At 38.2% G+C, this 26,588-nt stretch overlaps 2 protein-coding genes across 2 annotated transcripts in view; one reads left to right on the forward strand and one right to left on the reverse strand.

Annotated features, from left to right (window-relative positions):
• Positions 1–3,184: 3,184 nt before the first annotated feature.
• On the reverse strand, positions 3,185–12,931 carry LOC116306526 (BPTI/Kunitz domain-containing protein). Its single transcript, XM_089031555.1, has 6 exons — positions 12,545–12,931; positions 7,083–9,448; positions 6,748–6,828; positions 5,211–5,417; positions 4,451–4,634; positions 3,185–3,343 (listed from the first exon to the last, which is right to left on the reverse strand). The coding sequence occupies exons 3-6, from the start codon at positions 6,785–6,787 to the stop codon at positions 3,319–3,321; spliced, it is 456 nt and encodes a 151-aa protein (XP_088887681.1). The 5' UTR covers positions 6,788–6,828; positions 7,083–9,448; positions 12,545–12,931; the 3' UTR covers positions 3,185–3,318.
• A 2,125-nt stretch (positions 12,932–15,056) lies between these two features.
• Positions 15,057–26,588, forward strand: part of LOC116306521 (uncharacterized) — a 33,526-nt gene continuing 21,994 nt past the window's right edge. The window contains 16 exon segments of the mRNA XM_089031552.1: positions 15,057–15,265; positions 16,702–16,955; positions 17,245–17,420; positions 18,077–18,180; positions 18,901–19,140; positions 19,142–19,173; positions 19,589–19,744; positions 20,023–20,063; positions 20,136–20,227; positions 20,720–20,906; positions 21,466–21,543; positions 23,148–23,402; positions 23,606–23,878; positions 24,224–25,278; positions 25,428–25,548; positions 25,952–26,056. Of these exon segments, the coding sequence (XP_088887678.1) occupies positions 15,113–15,265; positions 16,702–16,955; positions 17,245–17,420; positions 18,077–18,180; positions 18,901–19,140; positions 19,142–19,173; positions 19,589–19,744; positions 20,023–20,063; positions 20,136–20,227; positions 20,720–20,906; positions 21,466–21,543; positions 23,148–23,402; positions 23,606–23,878; positions 24,224–25,278; positions 25,428–25,548; positions 25,952–26,056 (3,322 nt within the window). The 5' untranslated portion in view covers positions 15,057–15,112.

Here is a 26,588-nt window from a genome sequence, read left to right on the forward strand (position 1 = left end):
AAAATAAAAACAAAACAAAACAAAAACAAGGGAATAATGGGTGAGTGATGAGTGATTGTTAAAAATGCTACAATATGCAGATGGAAAGTGGTCTTGATTTAATCAAATAACATTTACATGCAATTTTAAAGCAAAAGGAGATAGATTAGCACCCCTTAAGCTTTTAGGAGGGGTGCACGTGCACCCTGTGCTCCCCCCTGGTTACGGCCCTGGACGTCATGATCCGCTAAACATATTCAAGATTGATTTATTTTACACAAAGAAAGAAAACGTAAACTATATATTAAAATAATAATATAAAATGTTAAGGATGCAAGAGAAAAACCTTAAATGTCGGCCACGTGTTATTTTATTCCCTTGTAAATGACTTTCAAACCAGTAACATTGCGTCCCCACCCATCCCTCCCTCGAGGAGGATTCTTACCACACAACTCGTTGCTTCAGTAACCAGACATTGGTATACCTTTGTTGACGTAAGATAACTCTAGACTTCAATCAATTAGATATTATTATTATTATCTTTATGTGTTTAATATTATACTGTTATTCGAGACTGCACGCAAGCGAACAAAGACTACCAACAATTAGAGGTTGAACTGTCTAGTTTGATATTGGTAGCAGACAAAGAAAATATACCGACAAAGAAAGTGGGCTCCAATGAGTACCTTTGAAATAATGATTCTCATTTTAGGAAAGACGTTTATTCGAAAATAAAAGTCCTATTTGTAAACTAAAACCGTGAACATTAAATAGTACTAATTAGTACTATTTCATACAGAATCCTTTGTTTTCTATTGTTTAATTATCACTATTTAGTGCTAAAAATAAGTATTTGTTTCACGGATTTAGTGTGAACACTCTAGTGCCTAAAGGTAGGACCAAAAACGTATTTGGAGATCCACGAATTTGTACAATAAAAGTACCATACAATCAAGTCTGAATCTTAAGATATCCAACCTGTGAATAGACCTAGTCAGTTGGCGAATAATGTCGTTCCTATCTTAGAAAAGACCTTAACTCGAAAGCTAGAGTTATATTAAAAGAAAAACGATAAGATTTTCCCATTCAAAAAAGACGTTTCCTTGTTCGAGATTCATTTATATCGAGTTTTCGAATTTTCTAGGTAATTTTAGATTATGTTACATAAAGATCCAAAAGTAAATATTCTATTTGGAAAACACTAATTGAGTTTCTCTGCCGATGGGCTTGGCTAGGCCCAGTTTGAAGCAGCATGATTGTTTAAATATGAGGGTTATGAATCTTTCTAGGTATCATAAGTATTTTGCAGGTAATTTTGGACATCACCTGCTTTATGATTCCTTTGCGTTTTCAATTAAAGGACAAGCAACTAACCCGAGTGCTCCCTTAATTTTGACTAATGGAATTCTTATTCGTTCTGTATGAAGGCCCTCTTTAAGGAAAAGCTTACTTTAACAGCATCAAGCACCACTAACGATGCCGAAAAATTCAACTTACATATGACCAACAAGAAACAGGCGAGTACTCTCATGCTTGCACGTCTTCGAGTGTCGTTGCAGAGGTGGATGTTGCAGAGTTCTTTCTCTTGGTAGCTTGTGTTGAAGAGTACAGGGAAATAAGAATGGGGTGCGGCTATATGTGCATTTGATACCACGTGACTGACCCACGTGATGCACAAAAATACACGGAAAGAATTGCCTGAAAAAGCCAAAACATACTTCATTGATAATTATATGATAAACAGAATATTACATGGCCGCTTGGAGATACGAAATTTATCTTCTCGTGTTGAAAATCTCTCACTCGTTCGCCGTGCGCTCACTTGTGAGAGATTTTTTCAACACTCGAAGATAAATTTCGTATCTCCGCGCGCCCATGTAATATCCTCTATTTAAGGTGGCTCGACCCCCCGATTTACCCCCGAAGTTTGGTAACAAACAGTTGTTTTTTTTATTCAAACGTGGGACGTTTGTCATGATGTACTTTGTCAGTGTGAGTGAATAGAATCGGCGAACATGCCTCAAATTAAAACTTCAAGAAAGAAGCGAGCAAGACTTTTGAGTTGAGATAAAGAACCATACTTCGGGAGTAAATCGGAAAGCAGCCAAGCGAGATGAGACCGTGCATGGTACGAAAGAATTTGGTGTTATGATCATTAGCAAACAATAGAATTCCCAGAGCATCAAATCGTTGGGAAAGGGAAAATGTTTTCTGTATTTCTCGTTCGCTTTAGATCGCTTTAAATGAGTTCGATAGTCTTGCAATTTTGTGTAATATTAGTTTAAGTTCTAATTTGTATCCTGACGTAGTTTTGAGAGAAATGATCAGCGAATTTTAGAATAATGGAAGATCTAGTAAGATTAACTAAAACACTGCGATGAAAAGTGCGCATCAAATGTTTAACCCGTCTTATGCACTATACGTTTTCACAAAATCGCATAAGTCGATTACCTTCAAAATGTTCCTTTTTAAACTAGATACAGAGGAAAACTAAATGAGCAATGACTTTTGTGAATATATAGCTCTGAAATATTAATTTCGGCCGTATGAAATCCATTGTTTAGTTTTGAAGTAGATTATGCACTATATTTAAATAATCTCAAATATCTCATAATTAGCTTGATAGATTTTTTCAAAAATCCCTACAAATGGAGGCATCTAGTATATAATTATGTGGTACGAAGCATTTTAGTGTTGAACGCTCTGCAAGGCTAAAATTATTTTCTGAACGAAAACAAATATTTCATCATAATCACGTGTTATGACGTCCGATCTCATTAAAAATTGCATTAAACATTAATTCAATCTTTATGTGACTTATGTGCAAAAGAGATTTGCAATCGGATAAAACACGTTTATGCACCAGAGTTCCAAAAGTGGAAGGTAGCGGTCAAGCGTGAGGGGGTCCAGCCACCTTAACATTAATATTTATTTTTTAATTTTTACTTTTTTATTCTCTATGCTTTAAATGATTGCACATAAAACCTATTTTTAGTTTTTATTCATCATTGCAGCGTCGAGACGTCCTCTCTTTCTTGCTTTAAATATAAAGTTTTTACTTAATACTTTTTCGTTAAATATTATATTTGAATTATATACTAAATCTCTTCTCATGTTGTTCTTTGACATGTTGTTTTTAATCGACTCGAGCCCCTACTCCCTCCCCCTCAGGTCTCTCTGTTGCTTCAGTAAATACTTCAAGATATAATCTGATAGGCACGTTTATTGATTACAACACTATGTGATCTACTACATTCTACTACATGCTGCTACTAATGTGCTAAAAGTATTAATGCCTTGAAAAAATTGAAGAAGTTGAGGTAGAACTTCCTTCAGAATTCAGAGTATTGAAAGGACTGTCATCCTGAAAGGAAAAAACAGGTCAGTTATTTCAAAGAAGGGTATATTTGCAGTCTCGTCCCAGACCCTCTAAGTTCCAAGTTCCACACAGGAAACCCAACTTCGGATACGACCATGTATTTTGAGATAGATAATGATTAACGAGTCTTTGATTATAAAATATAGACCTCTTTACATTGGGTCAGTGTAATGTATTTCAATTTCAGACCACGTATCATTCCCTAGAGTATCATTTCTTTGTTTAATGGTTGCATACGAAAAGAGACATGAATACACTCAATTGAAGAATCGTTGCCGGGTTCAGAAACATAGAACATAGAAGCTGAGACCGAAATGGCACATGGGAAGTACGTTAATTAGATGCATGCTGTGACCGGCGACCCGTGGCATCATCCACTGTTTTTAATACGTGTGTGGCATTCTAAACCGACTGCATGGAAGGCGCAAATGAATAAATTATAATATAATTATGTCATTTTTCATGTGCCGTTTCGGTCTCGGCTTTTATGTTCTATGTTTCTGAGCCCGACAACGATTGTTCAATTGAGTGTAAATGGATACGACTCAAAGAAAGAATCTTATTCTCAAAAGAAATATTAATACTTATAAATATCTTATTATTCCAATATTATTACTACAGTAAATGAATAGGGAAAATGAATAAAAATTTAGGAAGGTAACAGAATTTCCTGTGTAGACAAATGTGCTGATGAAAAGCGCGCCTTCCTATTGCTGAAGTCTCACTTATTCATATCGATACAACTAAAACACAGAACCCCTTTCTCAAGAGAATGACACGTAATCTGTAAAATGACAAAAAAATTACTACCTAAGGGAACAGTCATTATTTAAGTCGGAGGGGGAGGGGGTGGAGGAGAAAATGGGGGCCCTCAAATCTTTTTTAGTGGAACATGGAGAGCCTTGAAAGGTCAAAACGAGGATTTTTTAAATGATTGAAGGGGGTACCCGAAAAACATGAATGCTATTAGGTTGGAGTCTAGAAACGTTTGCGTCAAAAACATTTTCTACTCCACCCCCCCCCCCCCCCCCCCTCCGACTTAATTAATGATTGGTTCCTAAGGTAACAACGTCTAATGATATAGTTTCCTACCTTTTGTATAGCTTGGGCATGCTTTTTTTGCAAGCGTCTCGTGACAGAAAGTTATTAGCGTTTCCATTACACCCGCCGTAGATAAACTGTTGACATGCTCTTGTTTTGGAGTCGTAGTGGTAGCGTGGAAAGTAGCCTTTACAGGGACCGATGATTTTGGGAAGATCACAGATATTTACTCCGCCTTAAAAAGAAAGGATGAGTGGATGGATGAATGAAGGGGCAATGAATAACAGGGAGTCCAAGAATGAAGGGATGAATTGGAAGGAGGAATGAATAAATAAATGCAGGAGTGGAAACGAATACGCCACGCTAAAGAGACAGTCCGATCTATCGTCCACCAGAAAGAGTGAGTACACTTCTATTTTTATGACTATGAAATCTTTCGTTATAGACATCACGTGCTTTTTTTAAGCGTTTTGATTGATTGATATTCGTACCGTGACCAAGTCGTGTTGCGTGATTTTTCACCACATCAATTGACCTAATTCACTATGACGTCACTGCTTGTTTATGTCGGGGATAGAATCGCCAAATCCAATAGAAAATTCAACTAAATTTGCTCCTAGTGAAACAGTTAATATGTGTTAATATGTACTAAAAAATATTCTGAGCGTTTGCTGGCTATTCTACTTCTCTTCGTGGATTGATACGGGTTTTAGAACAATTTTCGGTTAGCTTGCGTTGATTTGACCCCCTGGTGTTACTATTCACAAGTAAAACTGCCGGATATTCTTTTATTCAGCTTGCTTGTACTCACAATTGCAAGTCTTTTCGCATTCTTCAAGCGTTACAAAGTTGTTAGCATTTCCTTGGCATCCACCGTAGAAAAACTTCTCGCACTGTTTAGTTTCTGAGTTGTAGTAGTAACGTGGTATCAATGCCTCACAAGGACCCACGACTTTTGGTAGAAGGCAAATGTTGCTGTACGAATAGACGTTACAATCAGCCAACGAAGACGACAAGCCTTTTAAAAAAAAACATTGATTGGTGATTGCGTTGTAAGCCCTTGACGGGTGATCTAGAAGGGATTGAAATGGGACATGAGTGGGATTTGCCGAAAAGATAGGATTGAATTCACTGGGAATGGGATTTAGAATGTGAAAAGAAGCGACAATATTAGATCTAGCAAAGCTTTAGAAAAATACAATATATAAAAAATGAGGTAAATCTTAAGAAGCTGTAATCACGCAAATGTTGATTGATCATTGAACAATCACAGTTAGTAATATTTAATATTCGTACAAATCATAAAAAGTATTTAAAACACTTTTAAAAAAGTCAATCTAAAATTAGTTTCTATATTATTAAGGCAATGAAACGGAGTTTCCTGTCTCAATATACATTTCCTTTCAAATCATTAATGAAGAAATTGGTAAATATATGAGTGTATGATAAAAACAGCCAAGGCAAGTTGCATAGCAACGCCTTTCCACTGATTTTCATGGTAATCATTAAAATTAATCTTAATTTTGTTGAATTCAATATTAAACCACTTCAAACCATCACCCAAAGTTGCTAACCCTGGATGAAGGTTGCTATTTTCAACGATACTGAACCAAATATAATTTTGTCTTAGTCGTCACAGAACAAAAATAATCTTAAATATATCCTATAAAAATTCCAAAGCTTGTGGCCAAACTTGAGTCTGTGTTTGAAAAACAACTACTGCTTATGGCTAGTCACGATAAAAATAAATAAAATAAAACAACTATAAACGCACAGGTTGAAGTGCATTTTCTATAATTATATGCCTCTTCAAGTGTTAGAATGCTCCAGAAAAAGGATGCATTTCTACTTAATAGGTTGCTATCAATAGACGTCACTTCCGGTAATAGCTCTTTTTTGATGGCTTGTAGAATCCTGGAGGTTGTTTTGATCTCTTGTTTTTTGGTTTCATGTCGTGAAAATAGTCAAATACAATAGTTTGAGGACTTATTTTGATATGTTTTGACTTAGCATCCGCTAGTTGTCCCCCAGTCAACCGCTTGTTTGCCCCCCAGTCAACTCCAAAAAGTCACGTGATTGATAGTAAGCAATAGAAGAAAAATATACCATTGCTTTAAATATTTCAAGTTTTTGTTACAGGTTAATATTTCTACGGCCGACAAATTGCAAACGTAAGCCGTTTGTACTTTCTATAGAGCACACAACAAAAGCCGTGATAAAATACCGGTTTTAGTTACAACTTGTAAACAAAAATTACTTATTGAGCAAACTCTCTCTAATAGGATACAAGTTCGGCCGTTTTTTTTACAAAACTACAGTAGCGCTGGTTTGTAATTCATTTTACTTACATGTTGCTGTCAAGACCAAAATCACAGACAGAATCGTCATTGTGTTGTGTCTTCAACTCAAGCCAGAAAATGAGGAAAATACTGAAATGATGAAAGTTTGGATCAAAATCATCAAATCATCAAATCTGGAGACTTCGGTAATGATAGGAAATCAAGATTTATCTTCGTTCTTTTTTTATTTTATTATTTTTATTCAATCCACAGTCGAATGCTCGTAGATCACGTCGATTCTAGTTAATTCTGTTCGATACTGATGTTACAGTCAGCGCACGTCCAAAAGATGACGAGGGGACTTCACTTTTATTTTCTTTCCCGCGGGGCGGGGCTTTCATTACCTGCTTTCATTGTCCTGTTTTCTTAAAAATCGATGGATTTTCATGACACTTCGATTTTTAGTAAATAGTTGGTCATCATTCTGTCTGCCATGTGGAAATTTTGCCATGCGTATTATAATTCAACAAATCCCATACCCTACCTCCCTTAGTACTATTTTTGCTTTAGCAAAATCCCATACCCTACCTCCCTTAGTACTATTTTTGCTTTAGCAAAATCCCATACTCTACCTCCCTTAGTACTATTTGCTTTAGCAAAATTTGCCCCTACTAGAGGAGGGTGAGAAGCTCTTGTTTTGCTTTCCGAACAAGCTGAATATTTCCCTTGAGACCCGACGACAGCTTTTCGTACTCAGCCAAACAGGGGAGTATTCTGCGCGACCATGCGCGTCGACGCTGACCGTGAATTTATTATTGCTGGCTCGCCTCAGGGAAAGCCCTCTCTCTCGAAAGCGTGGCGGCAAAATTCGAATTCGAACATGTATCGCGCTATCGTTTCGTTTGTCTTTCTAACACTTTTATGGCGTTACTCAGAATGTGGAAATACGAAAATAAAATGTGTAATATGCGGAAAAGTCATTTCTGTTAATCGAATGAAACGGAGCAGGCCAGCTGCTTCGTATTTGGACAAAATTCCGCTCTCGTCGCGTCCAAATTGCAACAACGCACGTATCTGTGGTGTGTGTTTGGCAGCCCTATCCAGGTCAGCCAAACCCGACGAAACCATTACCAAAGTAAGTAAATTAGTGTTTGTTTATCAAGTTTTATTCATATTAGGTACAATAGCAGTAATGACTACATTTATTAAATCGCAGCTTATAGGAAAATGTTCTTCTGGCAAGTCTGGAAGACCCTCCAATAGTTACAAATGTCGTGCTAAGCTAAAGAAAACAACCCTATCGCAAGAAGCAGGCACACAAACAATGGATAATGTATTGTCTCTTGCGCCATGGACGGTGGAAGATACCTGCTTTGGTGAGATTCTCCGTGGGCCATGCGGCCGGACGTTATTCCCCCCTGGGCTGTTTGAAGAGTTAGAGGATCAGATGATGCAGCTCTCAAAACGTAAGTTTGGCAACACAGACGTACATCAGATAACGCCGTGTGCCAGGTGTGAAGGCGGTGGGAAACCAAGAGCTCTAGACTGATATGTAACACACATACTACATAGTCCTCTCTTAAAACAAGTGCTTGATAATACTATATTGGCAATACCGCATGACTAGAAATAAGCATGTAGTGACAAAAGCAATCTTAATTCTATAAAAAAAATCAATTTATCATATTAATTTCGGTTTCAGGGTGTGATCTGTCAAAGGAATTAGAAGACTTAAAGTTGTTTATGTATAAAGAATTTACAAAATTGGGAAGGCCACCAGTGTACGACCCAGAGGAATTTGAGTTGTTGTGCCACAGAGCCGGGGCAAAATCTATTTTCAAAACAATCACAGATGCCATGACAACTGAAAGACAGTCAAAAGAAAGGGAAATCGCCAATCGGAAGAGAGCAGTGTCTATTATCTACAAGCTTTGTTATGGTCTCAGTCAAGTTTGCAACTGGCTGCAGACAGACCACGCCCTTTTTTTAAAGCAATCAAATATCAATAAGGAAGGGATGGAGACAGCAAATGTTCTGGGGGACACAGTGAGCATCTCTAAGGTTGATAAATTGGTGACACAATTGAGCGAGGGGTCTGTACAGTCAATTGATCAAGTTGTCAATGAAGCAATTAAACATGAGTGGCAGCTTGTGCTGGTTGTTGATGACTATACAGCCATACATACAATACGACGACCACTAACAACTACACTCATCCATCCCAAAACTATGTGTACTATTATAATTAAAGTTTTCAAAAATGTCCCAGCTATACCAGCCTGTCCAGCATCATCCTATCTGAACCCACAAGCCATGAACATATCATCCTGTATAAATACTGTATCTGGCCTTCAATCTATGTATCGACTCACACAAACTCATGCCTCCGTAATGCCTGCTTGGATAACCAACACATTTTTTAATCCTGAGTTTGAAAGACACCTGTATAACAACACACAATTACTGTGACCATGAGTCTGTTCAGACCATGCGGCAGATGGATGATGTACACCTAGTGGATTTTGTAGAACTGCAACTTAAGAGTAAAGATGACTTTGGAGCTGCACAAAGCTATCTGACTACATGAAACGATATCTTCTTCTGCAACCTGGTGATTGGCCAGCACAGTTTTATTCCCGTCAACTCGTTTATGAAACCTTACAAAAATATCAAAGTCATTTTCCATCATCTGAACCATCTCCTGGACCACTGCTCAAACCCACGTCACATTTGGATCACTCATACACCACTCCTTGTAACACCTCTGGACCTGCAAAAGAACAAGATACATCTGATCAGCCTACGATTTTATCAATTATACCATGTATTGGCCCTCTACATATTTCCTTAAATGCACAAGAAACAGTGTTTACTGAGTTCCGTCCATTCTATGAAATTGTCTATAAAGATCTCTTCCCAAAAAGCAAATTAGCCAAGACACCCAAACCTTGGAGGATCAGTCTTTTGCATGAAATTGTTTATGGTGGCTGGCTACTTATATGGGACACTGTCAAAGACAAATTCTCCACCTGCAAAGATTTACAATACAGAACACTCCTAAACCTACTTGATAACTACCTGCCTTTGATCCTTACTATCTACAGTGTTACTTTCAAACTAAACAACTTCCTGGAATACTTTAATGCTGTAATTCGTATTTGGACAATGTTTGTTTGCCTAGAGAGACACCACTACAACAAGGCTCCATTGGTTTGGCTGGCTACATGTACATATTGGGGCATCCATCATCCTAATCTCTTTCATCAATTCCACTAACATCTTATCATATCTGACGAGTATCCTGTGGAGAACGCCCATAGTATCATTTGCTCAATAACAAATGCCCATGACACAACTGAACAGCTATGCAAAAAGGCAAAATCCACATTTCAAGCTAAACACACACAAAAACACTTCAAGGAACATTTCACTCCACCTAAACATCATAACTTCACAACCAACCACCACAGAATTCTTAAAGCAAAATGTGCTGGCATACTATCAAAATGATTTGTGGATATATCAAGAAACATTGGGGAGGGAAGAATTATTTTTGAGGGAAAAAAGAAGAGTGCTGTATTGCCCAAAGTATTTGGAAAGGATCGGGTCAAGTGTAGGACACTGCCATTGGGCTATTGTGGTTTACACCAACCAGTACCAGATCGACGTTGTGACCTGCCAAGTTGTACAGCAAGAAACAGAGAAAGTTGGGTATTATTTGAGGGCTGTTCTCATTCTTACCATGAGGACTGTCTAAGTGATACCTACTACTGTGTCCTCTGTCAGGAATTTCTGGCAGACAAAGCAAGATCACTAGCTGAAACTGCTAAAGATGCCATATTGAACCCCAATGAACCCAAAGAAACTGAAACTACAAAGTCTAGTGACAATTCAAAAAATAGTGAATCTGATTCAAATGATAACCTTGACTCAACAGCTCCTGGAGACATTGATTCTATTGAAAATGATATTAAGCTAGCCAATGCATCAATATCTGCACTACCCTCTATTCCATGTCCACCAGACACACCTCCTGCAACAATAAGTACTTCTGACCCAATACCACAGCAGCAGCAAGCCTCTAACAACAGACGTATTCCAAAGTGTTCTCAATGTGGACACCCACAAAAAGGACACACTCGCCCTAAACAAGGACCTGTCAAATGTCCACGATGCAATGGAGGAGTATGTTCAAGACAGCCATCACAGTCATCTCTACCATCGCTGTCAATCCAGCCATCACATTTATCACAGTCAACCCAGCCATCACAGTCAACCCAGCCATCACAGTCAGCCCAACTATCACAGTCAGCCCAACCATCATATTTGTTCCAGCCACAACAGCAACTAATCCTACATCCATATGTACACTATGGTCATGTAATTGAATGGATTCTGCCACAACAACTATGTCAGTCCCTGATCTTTGGAATTCCAATGGGCAGTAATGCTAGTACTATCACCGCTGTCATTGGGGCTATGAAGTTTCTGTCTGGCACAGTTCCTGTCCCTTCTCCTCACAATATTTTATCAACTGTGGCTGCATTTGCCAACTCAATGAGAGAAGGAAACATTCTTTACAACAATTTGAATCTACCAGTAAACCAGCCAAACTTAAATGTCCAGGAGGCCCTAGCAAGAAGATATGATAAGTTTGGACTGACAATGATAGAAGATAGTGCAGTTTTCTCTCCAGCCTGTCTCAAAGACAAACTGGTACTCATGACAATCTCATCTGGCAATAAATCTGCTATTATTATTGCACCACCAGATAAGTCAATGCTGTTATGTTTTAGCAGAAGGGAACAGAAAGTTTCATTGTTTGAAAGCCATTCTCATGGTAACCAAGGAGGATTGTTGGCCGTAGCAAGCTATGAACAAATAGACAGCTTTGTTGTCTTCCTTGAATATATGTGTTTGCGTGACTGGGGAAGCAGCATATCAGGGGCCAATATTAGTGTAGTACAGTAAAAACCTGTATAAGAACCTACTTTTTTACGGTTAGCCTCAACATTTACAATTTCTTATATACATACATTTACTGCAAGGTTCTAATAAAATGGTCCTTAAAATGGCCAATCTTAGCCTAGCATGTTCTTAATTTTTAGGTTCTTATATGCCGGCTTTTACTGTAGCTGTGAATAGCTAATTTTGTCTGCTCATATGATGTTTAAAATAGTTAAATTAACTTAACTAAGTTAATATTATATTAATTATCACTTCTAATACATCACATGTAACAATGTGACAAAAAAAAACTGCTAAATACAACAAGTTTTATAATGTCTTGTCCGATTTTGCCAGCTAATTCAATATGACAGGATGATAATAGCATTAGTGAGGTTCAGCATGATAGAAATACTTGTGTGATACTCTTCCTAGATTTTTCACAATAACATATTAATAAATATTCATTAGCTATGAAATTCTAGGCTTAATTTAGCTGGCAATATTCCCGAAAATATGCCACCGATTACTTTGAAATAAAAACAAATACTTAGAAATGAGTTCGATACGCGTATTGAATTTTCAACAACGCTTGTCGAGTATTAAATTCAATAAGAATTTTACCAGATACTATGCCTAGCAAAAGTGAGGTCATACTTTCAAGAAAGCATCGGAATATTTTCTCCGATTTTGAGGCTAATAAAACCCACAAAAAACAAAGAAGGAAAGGACGATAAAACTAGTTCTAATTTCCGAACTGTAATACTCTTTCTACGATTACGGGAAATTCACCGTCAACTAAGTCTAAAATAAGGTTTCACACATAATATCGTAAAATTTTCGAGCTAGATTTCTCTGAAAGAGAACCACCGATTTACATTCTTATATGTTAATAACAAACTAGAGAACTAAAACTTACCATAAGACAGGGTTTTGGAGCAGTAGTCTTCGTTATATATCAGATATCCACCTCGAAAAACCCAAGCAAGCCACAACGTGCTGGTGTCAGTCCCGTAAATGGATAGCAGCTTTATATATTTGTTTAGCAATTTAGAACTCAACTGTGTTCTTTCACTCGCTGATTCCAGCCACAATTACACATCAAAAGCCCATTTAGCTATTTCTTGGATTGTTGAGCGTAGAAAATCCTTTTGCGGTGCACAACTGGCGCACGATTTGACACACTCGGTAATCTTTCTCCGCCATTGATCACCAAAACAAAGCAAGTGCCTAAGATGCAATGCGCATGCGCAACAGAATACTCCCCTGTTCGTAAAAGCATGATATACTTATATTGTATTGCGTAAATAAATGTCCAAAACACTGTATTGAATATGTGTTGTGGTTTATTGTCTGCACCAAAACGCTAATGAAAGTTTGAAAACGTTAATGAACCCACGCAAACGTATTCATGATTGTCAAATTCAATGCTAAATTTCTTAATGAACGTTCCATCGCACTATTGAGACTCCGTTCGCCTTATTGTATCGCCTTATTGTATTGCCTCTAATGGCAATGCTTCTTCGCTTTAATGAATATTCCTTTGCGGTTAATGAACAGCAAAAGGTGTAATTACACCTTTTGCTGTTCATTAAGAGAAAATGTACATTCATTTGTGCCAATAGTTGTATCAATAACGTGTAATGTACTTTCATCAACACCACAAGTAACATCATTAGCGCGGATCAACTTTCAATAACGATATTTGAATATGCGTGTACATTCATAGGCATCAATGGACAATCAATAGCACGTTTGTACATTCATATGCGCGGATTGTATTTTCTTGTGCGCGAAATTCAACTTCAATAACACCAAATGACAAACAATTGCATTTATGGACAATCATTTACCCAAAAGTGAAAATTCATTAGTGCTATTAGCATAATCATTGACAATCTATAATGCGTTTGGACAATCATGAGGGTCAATGTTATATTCTATAGCGTGGTTCGACAAATATTTGCATGATTCGAATGAACAATAAGAGAAATAAAACAATCATTAGCGATTTTTGTTTATCACTTTAAAACGTATAAAAAAACTCAGGTAACTGCCTCCATAATAGCGGCTGCGTAGGAGAATAGCAGTTAGCTCACTTAAAGCAGCAATCAAAGCCGACCTCAGCCGTCCAGAGATCCAACAACATACGAACGATCGGGCTGAGGCAAGACGACAAGGGATTGCTCTAGGTCACTATAGAACGCAGTTGCTAATGGAAGGGCTCCAGAGAAATGTGGCAACTATCACTATCGCTAAATGTGGTCAGTGATTCAGTTATATGCAAACGTATTTGCCACGATGTATAAATGGCGAAGAAATTAAAGGCTAAAATAGATAAAAAATCGCTAATGATTGTTTTATTTCTCTTATTGTTCATTCGAACCATGCAAATGTTTGTCGAACCACGCTATAGAATATAACATTGACCCTCATGATTGTCCAAACGCATTATAGATTGTCAATGATTATGCTAATAGCACTAATGAATTTTCACTTTTGGGTAAATGATTGTCCATAAATGCAATTGTTTGTCATTTGGTGTTATTGAAGTTGAATTTCGCGCACAAGAAAATACAATCCGCGCATATGAATGTACAAACGCGCTATTGATTGTCCATTGATGCCTATGAATGTACACGCATATTCAAATATCGTCATTGAAAGTTGATCCGCGCTAATGATGTTACTTGTGGTGTTGATGAAAGTACATTACACGTTATTGATACAACTATTGGCACAAATGAATGTACATTTTCTCTTAATGAACAGCAAAAGGTGTAGTGTTTCACGGATTTGGTCACTCTAACAAAAAATATCAAAATAAGACAAGGATGCTTGTGGTGAAGCCAAAACTGCTCTCAAACTGATAAATATTGTCAACAGTTATGACTTCTTTATATTTCTTAAGTCCAATCGTTTATGGCCCATGAGTTGACTTTTGGAAAATATGTAAACAGTACGCACACCTATTGATAAATTACAGATGCAGCTTTCGCTTTGAAAACAGGCCACAACAGATAACGTAGTTGACTAATATGCACGGCAAGCGGAAAAACAGGTTTCCAGGGGCGGCGGAAGCTAAAAGTCTTTGGGGGGGCAGTGCAAAAATCTTTGGGGGAGGGGGCACTGAAGATTATATTTAACGCTATGTGATAATGACAATGTTTTGTTTGATTGCAGACGCATGCGCCGTAGAACAATGACTAAGAACCAATATTTATTGGGGGGGGGGCCTGAAATTTGAGGGAGGGGGGGGGCACATGCCCCCCCCCCCCCATTTCCACCGCCCCTGAGTTTCGACTGAGTGAAAACTAGGAATGGCCCAATTCTTCATTTTCACTCAGTCGAAACCTAATATTTTTCCGCTTTCCGTGTATATTGGTCAACTACGCTATTTGTTGTGGCCTGTTTTCAAAGTGAAAGCTGCATCTGTGGTTTATCACTTCGAGCTCTTCTGCTTCGGGAACACAAACTCCTTTTATATATGAGATTCAAACTCAAAGGCAGAATGAGTGCCTTCCTGGCAAATGCTTTGGTCTTCAGTATTGTATGCGTGAATCTTGCGAGGTGTTCTCACTTTAGGGGAGCAACACTTAGTTGGAAACCCGAAAATGCAAGCAACACAGCAGACAAGAGGGTAAGAAAACATCAATTTGAAGTGATTTCATTCATCAATGCTATAATCTAAAAACAATATTGCCAGTGGCCGGGTCAGTATTCATCATTATTTCTCGTAACTCCTTGAAAATAGCCTCGATATTATTGCAAATATATACCATTCCAAGTTTCTGACAAAATTCGGCCGGTATATTGTGAAGACTACGATATTTCAAAAAGGTTTTTTCCTTATTCTTACTGAAGCTGATTAGATACAGGCAGTCGTTCTAAATTCAGTTTAAAATTGAAACTTAATGCCTTTGGTAAATTAAACTTATACGTACAATTCGGAAATTGACTCGGCGCAGTCATACAGATAAGAATGTTAATTATTAACTTCATTTCCAAGAAATTGACAACATACAAAAGTCTCGGTATCGTTCCTTCTTCGAAGAGACTGGTAACAGCCGTTTTTATTCACTTGATAGGCAATTGCGATCAGATTAATGACTTTGGGGTCAAAGTACCTATCTTAATCAACATCATGGGCTTTTCCTTTCACAGATTTCATTCCGGTTTTCATCGGTGTTCGTGAGCTGTTTCGGCCACTTTGACTTGGCAAATAACTCTGGGGTAGGGGATGAATAAATTAAGCCGCATGTTTCAGCAGGTTTTAAATTGAACACAAACCTTTTTTGGATCCGTTCATCCCTGCCATAATGTCTCTAAAGGGATGCAGCGGCTGAAATCTAGTACAATTATCCATGTTTTGCCACTTTTCGTCTGTGAGGTGCAAATTGGTTTCAATATCACTAGTGCATAATGTATGAGTCAATTCCAAAGGTTCCCATACCCCCCACCCCCCGGGCATACCCCGGGCATTTGACCATAGTCAAGTTCCGTAGAGTGGGGAATTTGACGCTGAATATACAGTCCTTTGACTGAACGTTGTCGTTTACACGCCTAGACCGAAAAGGATAACGGGTAAATTACCCAGAACTTGCGTCATCCAAACTGCTCGCCAGTTTAAATCTTAGCCGTATGCTCGATGCATGGTTTTAGCAAATTTAATGGGATCGAAAAAAGCGAGCTAAAGACGTGTTAGATAACATATGCGGCAGCTAGTAACTGTGAATTAATTATCCCCATGATCCTTTTCGGTCTAGGCGCGTAGCGATGAAGCCGATCAAACGACAACGAAACGAAACTTGTTGGATGTATACAGGCTCAGTTTTGTACTTTTTAGGTAGAATTAGAGATTCATCGGACTGGAGGGGCGGGCATTTGACAACTGAGTGGAGCCCGAACCCGGGGGGGGGGGGGGGATGGGAACCTTTGGAATTCACTAATACATAACGTGTGCATAACATGTGTAAATCTCTCATAAACACATGAGAGAAATAACATATATACATATATTCACGTTTCTCTCTCTCTCTCTCTCTCTCTCTCTCTCTCTCTGGTTAAACGGTGTAGGTTATAATTTCATTACGAATTGCCTGGCGGAGATCGTGGGACCACGACACATACTGTGATCAATCCACGATCAATTCCGGCCGTCTCATCGGTGTTAGCGGATCAAGACTTCAGTGTCGCTCAGGCTGCAGTGGGTACGTTGGCAGCATGGATTTCAAATGTACAGATTTCAGCGTACAAGAGGATTGGTCAGCCGGTGGAAGGAACTACACATATAGATTCCCTGATATTCATCCTCCACTTTACCAGGCCAGGTAAGTAAGGGACGTTTGGGACATTGGGGACAACGGGGACAATGGGAACAACGGGGACAATTCTTCATCAAGTATTCAAAATATAACGTGCGTGTTGAATGACTGGGTTCCTTGTTTAAATCAGAGGACAGAAATACGCTTATTAGTTTGAAGAATAACATAGGTCAGAGGAAGAATTAAATTAAATCGTGTCGATTTAAGCGCGTGCCTTGAACGAGCAATTTCTCAAGACCATGTTTGAGAGTCAAACAATCAAAAAGAGAAATTGCTAACAGTTACACTTTTATAGTTTTAGTGGTAATGCCTGGATCTCCCTGGTCAATGGAGGTGGCCGGTGGGAAGTGAGAATGTACGTTAATCTGACGAAAAGAAACGACACTGGACTCATTAATACATCACCAACTGCCGCCATGTCACCGATTGTCAGACTACAATATGGATGCAATCACACCATAGTCATACCAGGTAGGTCTAGCGTTTAGTATAGCAATCGACATGTCTACTAATGACATACAGACTGTAATATGGTTGCAACCACACCATAGTCATACCAGGTAGGTCTAGCCTGTATAGTAATCGACATGTCTACTAATGACGTACAGACTGTAATATGGATACAATCACACCATAGTCATACCAGGTAGGTCTAGCCTGTATAGCAATCGACATGTCTACTAATGACGTACAGACTGTAATATGGATACAATCACACCATAGTCATACCAGGTAGGTCTAGCCTGTATAGCAATCGACATGTCTACTAATGACGTACAGACTGTAATATGGATACAATCACACCATAGTCATACCAGGTAGGTCTAGCCTGTATAGCAATCGACATGTCTACTAATGACGTACAGACTGTAATATGGATGCAATAGGCGACTTTCACTAAGAGCTCACGTGGTCAAATCGGGCATTGTGGCGCTGGCATTCAACAGAATTTTAGCTATGCCACTAATGTAAAAAAAGATGGCGGTTTCGGGTTGTTTTTTTTTTTGGTGATAAAAGGTAAGTTAAAAATCCCCTTTTCTTGCAAGAATATATATTCAATAACTAATGACGTACAGACTTTCAATGACAATTTGTTATCTATTTACGATAATCTATTCGTTGCACAGTCAGTGATGCAGATAAGGATGACATACGATGTCGATGGGCTGAATCAAGTAAAGATGAATGCGCCGGTGTGTGTAAGACCTTCACTGGAGCCGTCCTAGATGAGGTATTAATCAGTTTTGATTCGCTTTCAAATAATTTTTCTTCACTCAGTATCATTTCCAGTCTTTAGAGCAAAGCCCAAATAGCAGAAAGACTCTGAACAGTATCAAACTTTTCAAAACTGTTTTTCGTCCATGTAAAAGAAAATAGCTAGGAAATTTTGTCAAATACTGCATATGAGATAATGCAGTTAGTATAGGTAAATCATATGGTTTTGAGTGCAGTTTGGGATTAATTTGCACGAGTGGGTTTGTCCTGCAGTGCAAAATACATTTTTCTGCTGTGTTATTGGTTAACCTCAGCCAATCAGAATCGATTACCCGATATCACGTCCTGAATTGCCGCAGTTCAAGCTAAGCGGTGAACGCAGCGCGCAAAAGCATCGAGCTTGAAATAACGAAGCGGTAAAGTGAAATAGTTTTTATTCTTCCTTTTCATATTTCGGTTTCTTGTAGGCGCGCATATTATATTTTAGTCAAAAGAATATAGAAAAATACGCAAATGTTAGGTTACAGTACCCTGGGAATGAGGGCCGGCTGCAAAACAGCTAAACGAGCTGTGATTGTTTGAAACAAAATTCACCGCTCACCTGGTTATTCCTGCTGCATGCGCAGTACGAACAACGACACACTAGCGTCGACCCAATCCATTAAATACAGCACGAAAGCATTCGATATAACACATCCAATGTTTGGCTAACTGGAAATGCTTGTATTTTATTCAGCGAAAGTGTCAAATCAAGTATTCAGCTACAGGAAGGATCGGTTGGTACGCTGTCGCTATCATGGTTGAGGACTTCACAGACCGTCTATCGAGTAATGCTTTAAGCGGCATCCCTATTCAATTCTTAGTCCAAGTGTTCACATCTAGCGCAATTTGCTCTAGTAAACCAGAATTTAGTGGAGAAACAAGAGTTGATGGATCGTGTATTGGTGTTCCTCATGGCTGGACATTGAATGAAACGCATCATTGCCAAAAGCCAAGGGACAGGAAACAGGTATTAAAAAGTTCATGCATAAGTAATGACCTTAGAACAATACAAAATCACTACCATGAAGGCATCTGTAAACCCTGATACAGAATTCGTCCTGATTTGCATAAGGTTGACCTTGAAATATCTCAGCCAAATTACATTTAATGTTAAAATTTTTACCCTAAGAAAGAAGCATAATCTAGACATTTTTTAGTACTATACAATATTCGCGTGAGATCTGTATGAGGTTTAAAACAGCTCGCTGTTTTGAATCCTCATACAGATCTCCCGCTCATATCGTATATATAACTTGTACTACAAAGTTATTTGCAATAGGTCATGTTGGTTGATATAACAAGGGACTAAAAACATTAAATTCGACCAACATGGCGGCAATGAAAACCAGCCCACTATGTCTGATATGTCTAAATTTGAATAGAATTATAGAAATCAAGACGATCAGTCCCTCTGGACTCACCAAGTCCTCTTTGGCTCAGTACTCTGCCAATGAATGGTACGTGAACGTGACATGGACTCCAAGTCAATCACAAGTAGATCCTGTCATATTCTGCTACACTGCTATTGATGGCAATGGGTAAGTCTATCACAAGTCGACCCTGTCATATTCTGCTACACTGCTATTGATGGCAATAGATAAGTCAATATCAAGTTGACCCTGTCATATTCTGCTACACTGCTATTGAGTTACCAAATAAGAAATTAAAACTGGAATGGAAATGAAATAAAATGATTAAAAACTTAAGCAAAGTAGATAACGAAAATTGTGAAAAGATCATGAACCAATGAATTAACTATGATTCTCTCTCATAGAAGTACTTCTTTTAAACCTTGAAACCTTACTTTTTTTCACAGATTATCATCCGACCAGAGCTGTGTTACACTTTTGGCTGGAGGTAAATTTTCAAACCATATTATATCGATCATGCTTTCATTGCAATATTCACTATGTTGTTTATACATTCTAGTTGCACCTCCATATATAGTCAATGGTTCCCACTTTCCAACTGGTCTAATTTACCCAAACAATCAAAGATGGACCGTAAAGTTTGACAAGGAGGTAATAATTCTTTGAAAGACAGTCATTTTACACCTCAATGGGTAGTTGTTCAATGAGGCTTGCTTTGGTTCCAAAAAATCGCTCTACAATATCTAACATTGTTTGGTGCATTGTCATAAAACCGTGGCTAGCCTATGGCAATAAATCCAATTGATGCCAACTTTGTCCGGTGGTGAACATTTATACTTAGTTGCTTTATTAATACTGAGGCTGTTCCAGAAATTTGTAAGGGGGTGTCCCAAATGAAGAACTGTACATAGAGACATTATGCATCGTAAATATTTCATTTACTTCCAAAAAGTCAAAAATTACGGCGTTAGGGGGTGTCCGTTGCACCGCAGGACGCCCCCTGAATCCGCCTCTGATTATCATACGCTACGTTTGGTCTTCGTATGACATTTGACGAACCATAGCATTGTACTTGGAAATTCCATCTGAGGAAAGAGAAAAGGTAATAGTTATACTTTACATCTTGATCTTTTTCCTTTTTAGTTTGTTCGTCCAAAAAGAAGCCGATACATCAGGATTTTCAGATCAGATGGCACCGAGGTCTACACTGTTGATGTTTCGATCTCCCATGACGTCATCTACCCGGCAGGCTCACTAGGTCGAACACTTGAATTCAGGCCGTCATTAGCATTCATTGAAAAAAGTACTTACTACATACTTCTTGATCCAGGTAAACGATCTAAAATAGCTGTTAAATTTTGATACTATTTACAATATTTTTCTAATAAAATGTAAAGGCCTAGCTACTAAGATAGGATATATGTCGTATACTCCACTTTAGAAAGCAATTAAACCTTCAAAAACCTTTGAATCTTGTCGATACCCTGTACCTGAAACAGTTTTTGTGCTGATCAAAGTCAGAGTACAGCTAACTCGCATATCGATGCCCTACAACAACCTTGGGCTAACCAAAGTCAGGGAACGGATAACTCCCAGATCAAATAGGAATTTAGCTTGTTAGGTTTTGTGGAAGAAGAGGGGAAGACTATAAGACGAAACTTAAGAGTTAGATGAATCCGTAGCAGGTCCCCAATAGTATCGTCCATTCCTTGCGGTACCATGCCGATCCGGGCAATGCCATGCCATATTTGGTCTTCGTAATATCTCTTTTTTGGATAAGACCTTTCCACTCTTGAGTGCCATCCCACCAAATGTGTAGGAGAGCAATAATTTCAGACGACCGTTATACAGGATGTATGTTGATCTTCTTTACGTGTGATTTCTAATAGGTATCGTACAAGGAACTAAGTTTTGTGGTCCAGAATCTCCACCAATGAGAGATCCTAATTTCTGGAGGTTTAAAATCAGTAAGTAATGTATACTCTAGGAAAACTGCAAACTCATGTGCTGTTTTCAAGCCAATGGTCTGAACAAGGGCGTCACTTGTTTTGATCGGTGAATATGTTTTGGTCATTTTCCTAGCCATTATCGAAGGTGTTTTTAAACACCTATTAAAATAGCGGAGCACCATACTTAAGAAAAAATGGTAAACCATCGAGTTGATTTTTCATGGCTTGGCTGACGTCACTTCCGTCCGTCCGTCCGTCCGTCCGTCCGTCCGTGTACACGACACAGGAATCCCGCTCGATGTCAAAGCAAAACTACTCACAAATGCGGCTCTCATATGCACAGAAAAAATCGCTTTAGGACAAGTTATAGACCAAAAACAATTAAAAAAACACTTTCATGTAGTCAAAGATGGATCAAGAAATGTTCTTCAAGAATTCAGGTGTGTGTTTTTTAGCAAACAATCGTATATATATATATATTTTTTTTTGACAAGCATTTTTCTCGACGAATCGACAAATCAAAGACTTTCTCTCAAAACTTTTTATATTTCTATAGATAGGCTTAATTTATTTCAATGCTGGAGGAGATATAACACGAAGAGCATATTACAACAAATATTCGTCCTTTATTTAGCTTTGTAAATCTTTAACCAGCTATCGTATGTTTTTCGTTCAAGAAAAATGCAGCTTTGTTCGCCTCCTATCGCGGGGTCCAATCGGTAAAACAAAGAAGACTTTCATTCAATGATTTTATATCTTTCTACAGATAATTTATTTAATCATTGAATGAAATATAATTTTTTACCAAATATTCAACTGTTTATTAAGCTGTTCGAGCAAGTATGATTATAAAAATTAAATTAAATTTGTGTTGTTGAAAGATGTTATTGTATAAAGACCTGACTAGACTTTTTCTCTAAAAAGCTAAAAAATATTCAAAAACATTTACAAACGCCAATTTACTGCCAAAGAAATGAATCATTTTGTATTTTGCATTGCCTTTTGCATTATTTTCAATTTTGTCTCTGTTGTTCTTGTCAACTGTTTAAATGAATGTAAGCTTTGTTTTTGGAAAACTGTAATAGACCTAATTAAGTAAACCTCATTTTTTGCTCACCTTAACCAGTTTTCAAGTCTGTTTTTTGGTCTTGATTTGTCCTAAATCTCCAGATTTTCGATTTCAATGAAAGACATCCTAGGTAAATTTCACTAAACTTGATATTTTATTGGATTATCTGTAGTTAGCTTTCGTTTTTCTTTAAGTAAAAGAGATTCAAAGCCTAAAACTGTCGGCCTTGGAAAACTTTGTGGAAGAATCTTCCAAGAACAAAACTAGCCCCTGGGGGTGGTGGTAAGTTATGTACAAAATTCCTAAGTGGGAGAGTATACTCGCGCAAAAAAAACAAAAATCCATGTACAGTAGTGCATTTTGATTCGATTTCACTGCATGGTTTTTATTATGGGAGAAATTATCATCATTTCGAATAAAAAATAATTGAAGATTTTTCAGTTTCATTCAAATTGTTCTCCCTGTGACTTCCGTATCGGGAGCTCCGCTTTTAGGCAGTGACTAAATATATATATTACTGAGCTTTCTAACCTTTGGATCCTTGGCATTACAGGAGATGTCACACCCCCTGTGGTAACATTCACATCGGCCCCTTTAGTAACCAGCAATGCTACAGCAATCACATGGCGTATAGACGAACCGGCCACCTCCTTGTGCACTGTCACTGGCCCGACAAAAACGTCTGTATTTGCTTGCAATGAATCTTGGGTAGAGTCAGGATTGGCTGAAGGATACTACAGAATTTCTATTACAGCTACTGATGCTGCTGGCAACATTGCACGGCCTGTCTTCCATTCATGGAATGTTGGTGGGTATAGTTTAACTTTGAATCTTACCGGTTCCTTTCCCTATATAGAATTCAGCGTATCAAAATCCGTATTTTCAGCTGACAAAAATGTAACGCGTTTTGAATTAACAGTCCCAGGCGTCTGATTCAGTTTCTCTCCAGTTATGCAATAGGACTTCATTCATGAAATATAATGAACTAATATCATCTATCTGAGTCCACAGATCTAACACCACCAGAGCCATACCTTACCACAAAACCTCAAGCCGTTTCCAAGGAAACATCAAGTACATTCCAATTTAGCTGTCGAAGAGACAGCCCTTGTTATTATGAATGTTCAGTCACTCAAGATGGCGTCAATCCAACGTACTCTCCTTGCTATGGATCTGGGTTTATCGCTCGTAATCTTGTCAATGACGTTGTTTACGTCTTCCGACTTAAGGCACGTGACGGTGTGGGAAATCAGGCACAAGTTTTGTTGTATAAATGGAGAGTTGGTGAGTGATATAAATTAAATCAAATTAACCCTAACCAGGTCTAAACTTTGTGCTTCGGGGCGAGAGGCGCCTTCACATTGCTTTCCGTTCAACTGCGTTTGTTGAGCTGCGCCACAGCAGTATTTGCCGTAGCGACGAGCAATAAACACAGTTTTTCTTTAACGCAGTAATGATTCTTTGCGGAACTGTGTAGTATACTTATTTAGGCATTTAACATCTTTATTCAATTTGTGATTTTGCTACGCTGTGCAACCCCAAAAATATAATAAGAATATTCCATATTTTGCCTTCAAATTCATGCATGGACACGACAGTAATTAATTATTTCTTTAATACGTTGCACAGATACCCAAAAACCAACAATTTCAAACGTGAAAACACTCTCGGTAAGCTGCACCAGCGACCTGAACCCATCAGTCATAGGTAAGCCTTCCGTAACAGACAACGAAGACCCCAATCCCAAGATAATGTACCGAGACTTATCATCACCTTCTGGATGTGGCGTACAACGGATATGGACCGTAACTGACCGCGCTGGAAACATAGCAACAGCCACTCAAACTATCGACATACAAAGTTCATTGGCACCAGTTTTTAACTACGATGATAACATTGTTGTTGCTTGTCAAAGGCTTTTAAGGATGGAAAATGAGATCAAGAAGACGATTAATGTCACCCACCCTTGTGGTATACCAACTGATATAAGCCACAATGACTCGAAGGCCGTGATACAGTGTGGGTCTCCTCTTGTTAGAACTTGGACGGCGAGGGATAGTTGTGGGCATTTCACAACAGTCGTACAAAATATTAGAATTTTGGCCCTTCAGCTTCCAGATTACCCTAAGAATGGACAAGTCAACGTCGATCTAAATCAGCACCTAAATTGGCCACAATACCCGGGCGCGGTCAGGTACAGAGTGTACATATGGAAATCTACAGCAGCAAAGCCAACAACACCAACTGCTGTAACAACATCTAGGGAATTTTACCAAACATCTGGTCAGCTCCCACATGGAACACAGATGCTTTGGCAAATAGAATACATTATAAGTACTGGTCAAATCATTCCTAGCCCCGTTTGGGGTTTCGTTACGAGGCATTTCCCAGACTTTCGAATCGATAGTATTTCGTTGCCACCGAATGCTTTCTCGGGACAGACCGTAAGTGTTTCGTGGACCGTTGGGAATATCGGAGGAATTGGTAACGCAGCATTTCGTTGGCAAGATACAATATACATTGGCCGAACGACTACTTTCTTGCAGGCTAGGCGGATGTCAACAGTTAGCCAAGAAAGATTTCTTGCTCCAAATGATGCTTACGTTGGGCGCGCAACACTCCAGTTGAGAGATGATGATATTGGGGTTTTTTACGTGTTCGTTGTTACCGATGCCTCGCGTCAGGTAAATATTTGCGCCATTGCTATAATGTCTTTACAAGTTGTTCGGTTTTACATATCTTCGAAGATGATTTGCGCGTCCTTCCGCTTTCCAATAATCAATATATTTTTTCCACCTAGACCAAAGCATGAAAATCCTTTTCCCCTTTTCAGATCCAAGATATTGATCGTTCTAATAACATCATGGTCAGTTCTAGTTCCATGAAAGTGGCTTTAACACCTCCTCCTAATCTAAAAGTTGAAAGCATTGTTCTTCCATCAACTACCTACTCAGGTAAGCAACCTTCGTTTTACCATTCAAGGTTGGTCCTCTTTGCCTAATATCTATGTCTCGTTTTGGTTATCGAGGTTAAGTAACACTCGAAGAGCTGATGGAATCCGATTGGATGTTAAATTTGGGATTGTTCTTTTTGAATCAGCAACATCTCGAAGTTTAGACAGTCGAGTTTTTATTGACACTTATTGAGGATGGTAAAGTTTGTTTTTTTCTTTGTTTTGTTTTGTTTTGTTTTGTTTTTTTGTTTTTTGTTTTGTTTTGTTTTTGTTTTGTTTTGTTTTGTTTTTTTGTTTTGTTTGTTAGTTTTGTCAATATTTTTTGTTATAAATACTATTTATAAATTTAGCCTAATAAGAATATTTCATAAGAGCTGTAATATGAATTGCAATTGTTATTGAAGGAAACTCCATAACTGTCAAATGGACTGTAGCGAATCGAGGAGTTGGGATTACTGGGAATGCACAATGGATCGACCGCCTCTTCTTCTCAAGAAACGATATACTTGGTAAAGTTAATAGACGACTTGCACTAACAGGTCACGTGACCCTACCTCCCTTAAAACGAGCAGTTTTGTCAAAATGAAAAACAGAAATGAAGAGAGTATCTCGGCATTAGTAGGGAGGCAGAGTTTCAGCTCATAATAAGCAAAACAGGAGTAATGGCATTAGATATAAAATTGAATGTTTTAAAAGGATTTATATGGGAAAATGCGCTGGATGGCAAAAACTTACCAGCCAACACTTTTCCCATACAAATCCTTGTAAAATATTTGATTTTATATTTAATGTCATTTCTTCTATAGTCAACATTTCGAGCTAAAATTTCGCCCTCTTACGAAATTTGAGGAGCTCTTTTCATTTCTGGAGTTAATTTTGACTGTTTTGCTCGTTTTAAGGGGGATAGGCTCACGTGACCAGTTAGTGCATCTCATTTATCAGTCCTTCCCCATATAGCTACCCCATCGGAATCCCGGTTGAAAAGTCTTTGAGAATAAATAGGAAAGCCTGCCTCATATGAAACTATTACTATTACAAGGG

The sequence above is a fragment of the Actinia tenebrosa genome, unplaced genomic scaffold (genome assembly GCF_029948245.1).
Source record: "Actinia tenebrosa isolate PJP-AT-01 unplaced genomic scaffold, QUT_ActTen_1.0 PGA_scaffold17__23_contigs__length_9995812, whole genome shotgun sequence".
NCBI lineage: Eukaryota > Metazoa > Cnidaria > Anthozoa > Actiniaria > Actiniidae > Actinia > Actinia tenebrosa.

Excerpts from the sequence above, each read along its gene's own strand:
- LOC116306526 (XM_089031555.1), bottom strand. The coding sequence starts at position 6,787 with ATGACGATTCTGTCTGTGATTTTGGTCTTGACAGCAACAT. Across the intron at positions 4,635-5,210 it reads ATGCGAAAAGACTTGCAATT|GCGGAGTAAATATCTGTGAT; the intron begins GTGAGTACAAGC and ends TTTCTTTTTAAG. Across the intron at positions 3,344-4,450 it reads ATGCCCAAGCTATACAAAAG|GATGACAGTCCTTTCAATAC; the intron begins GTAGGAAACTAT and ends TTTTCCTTTCAG.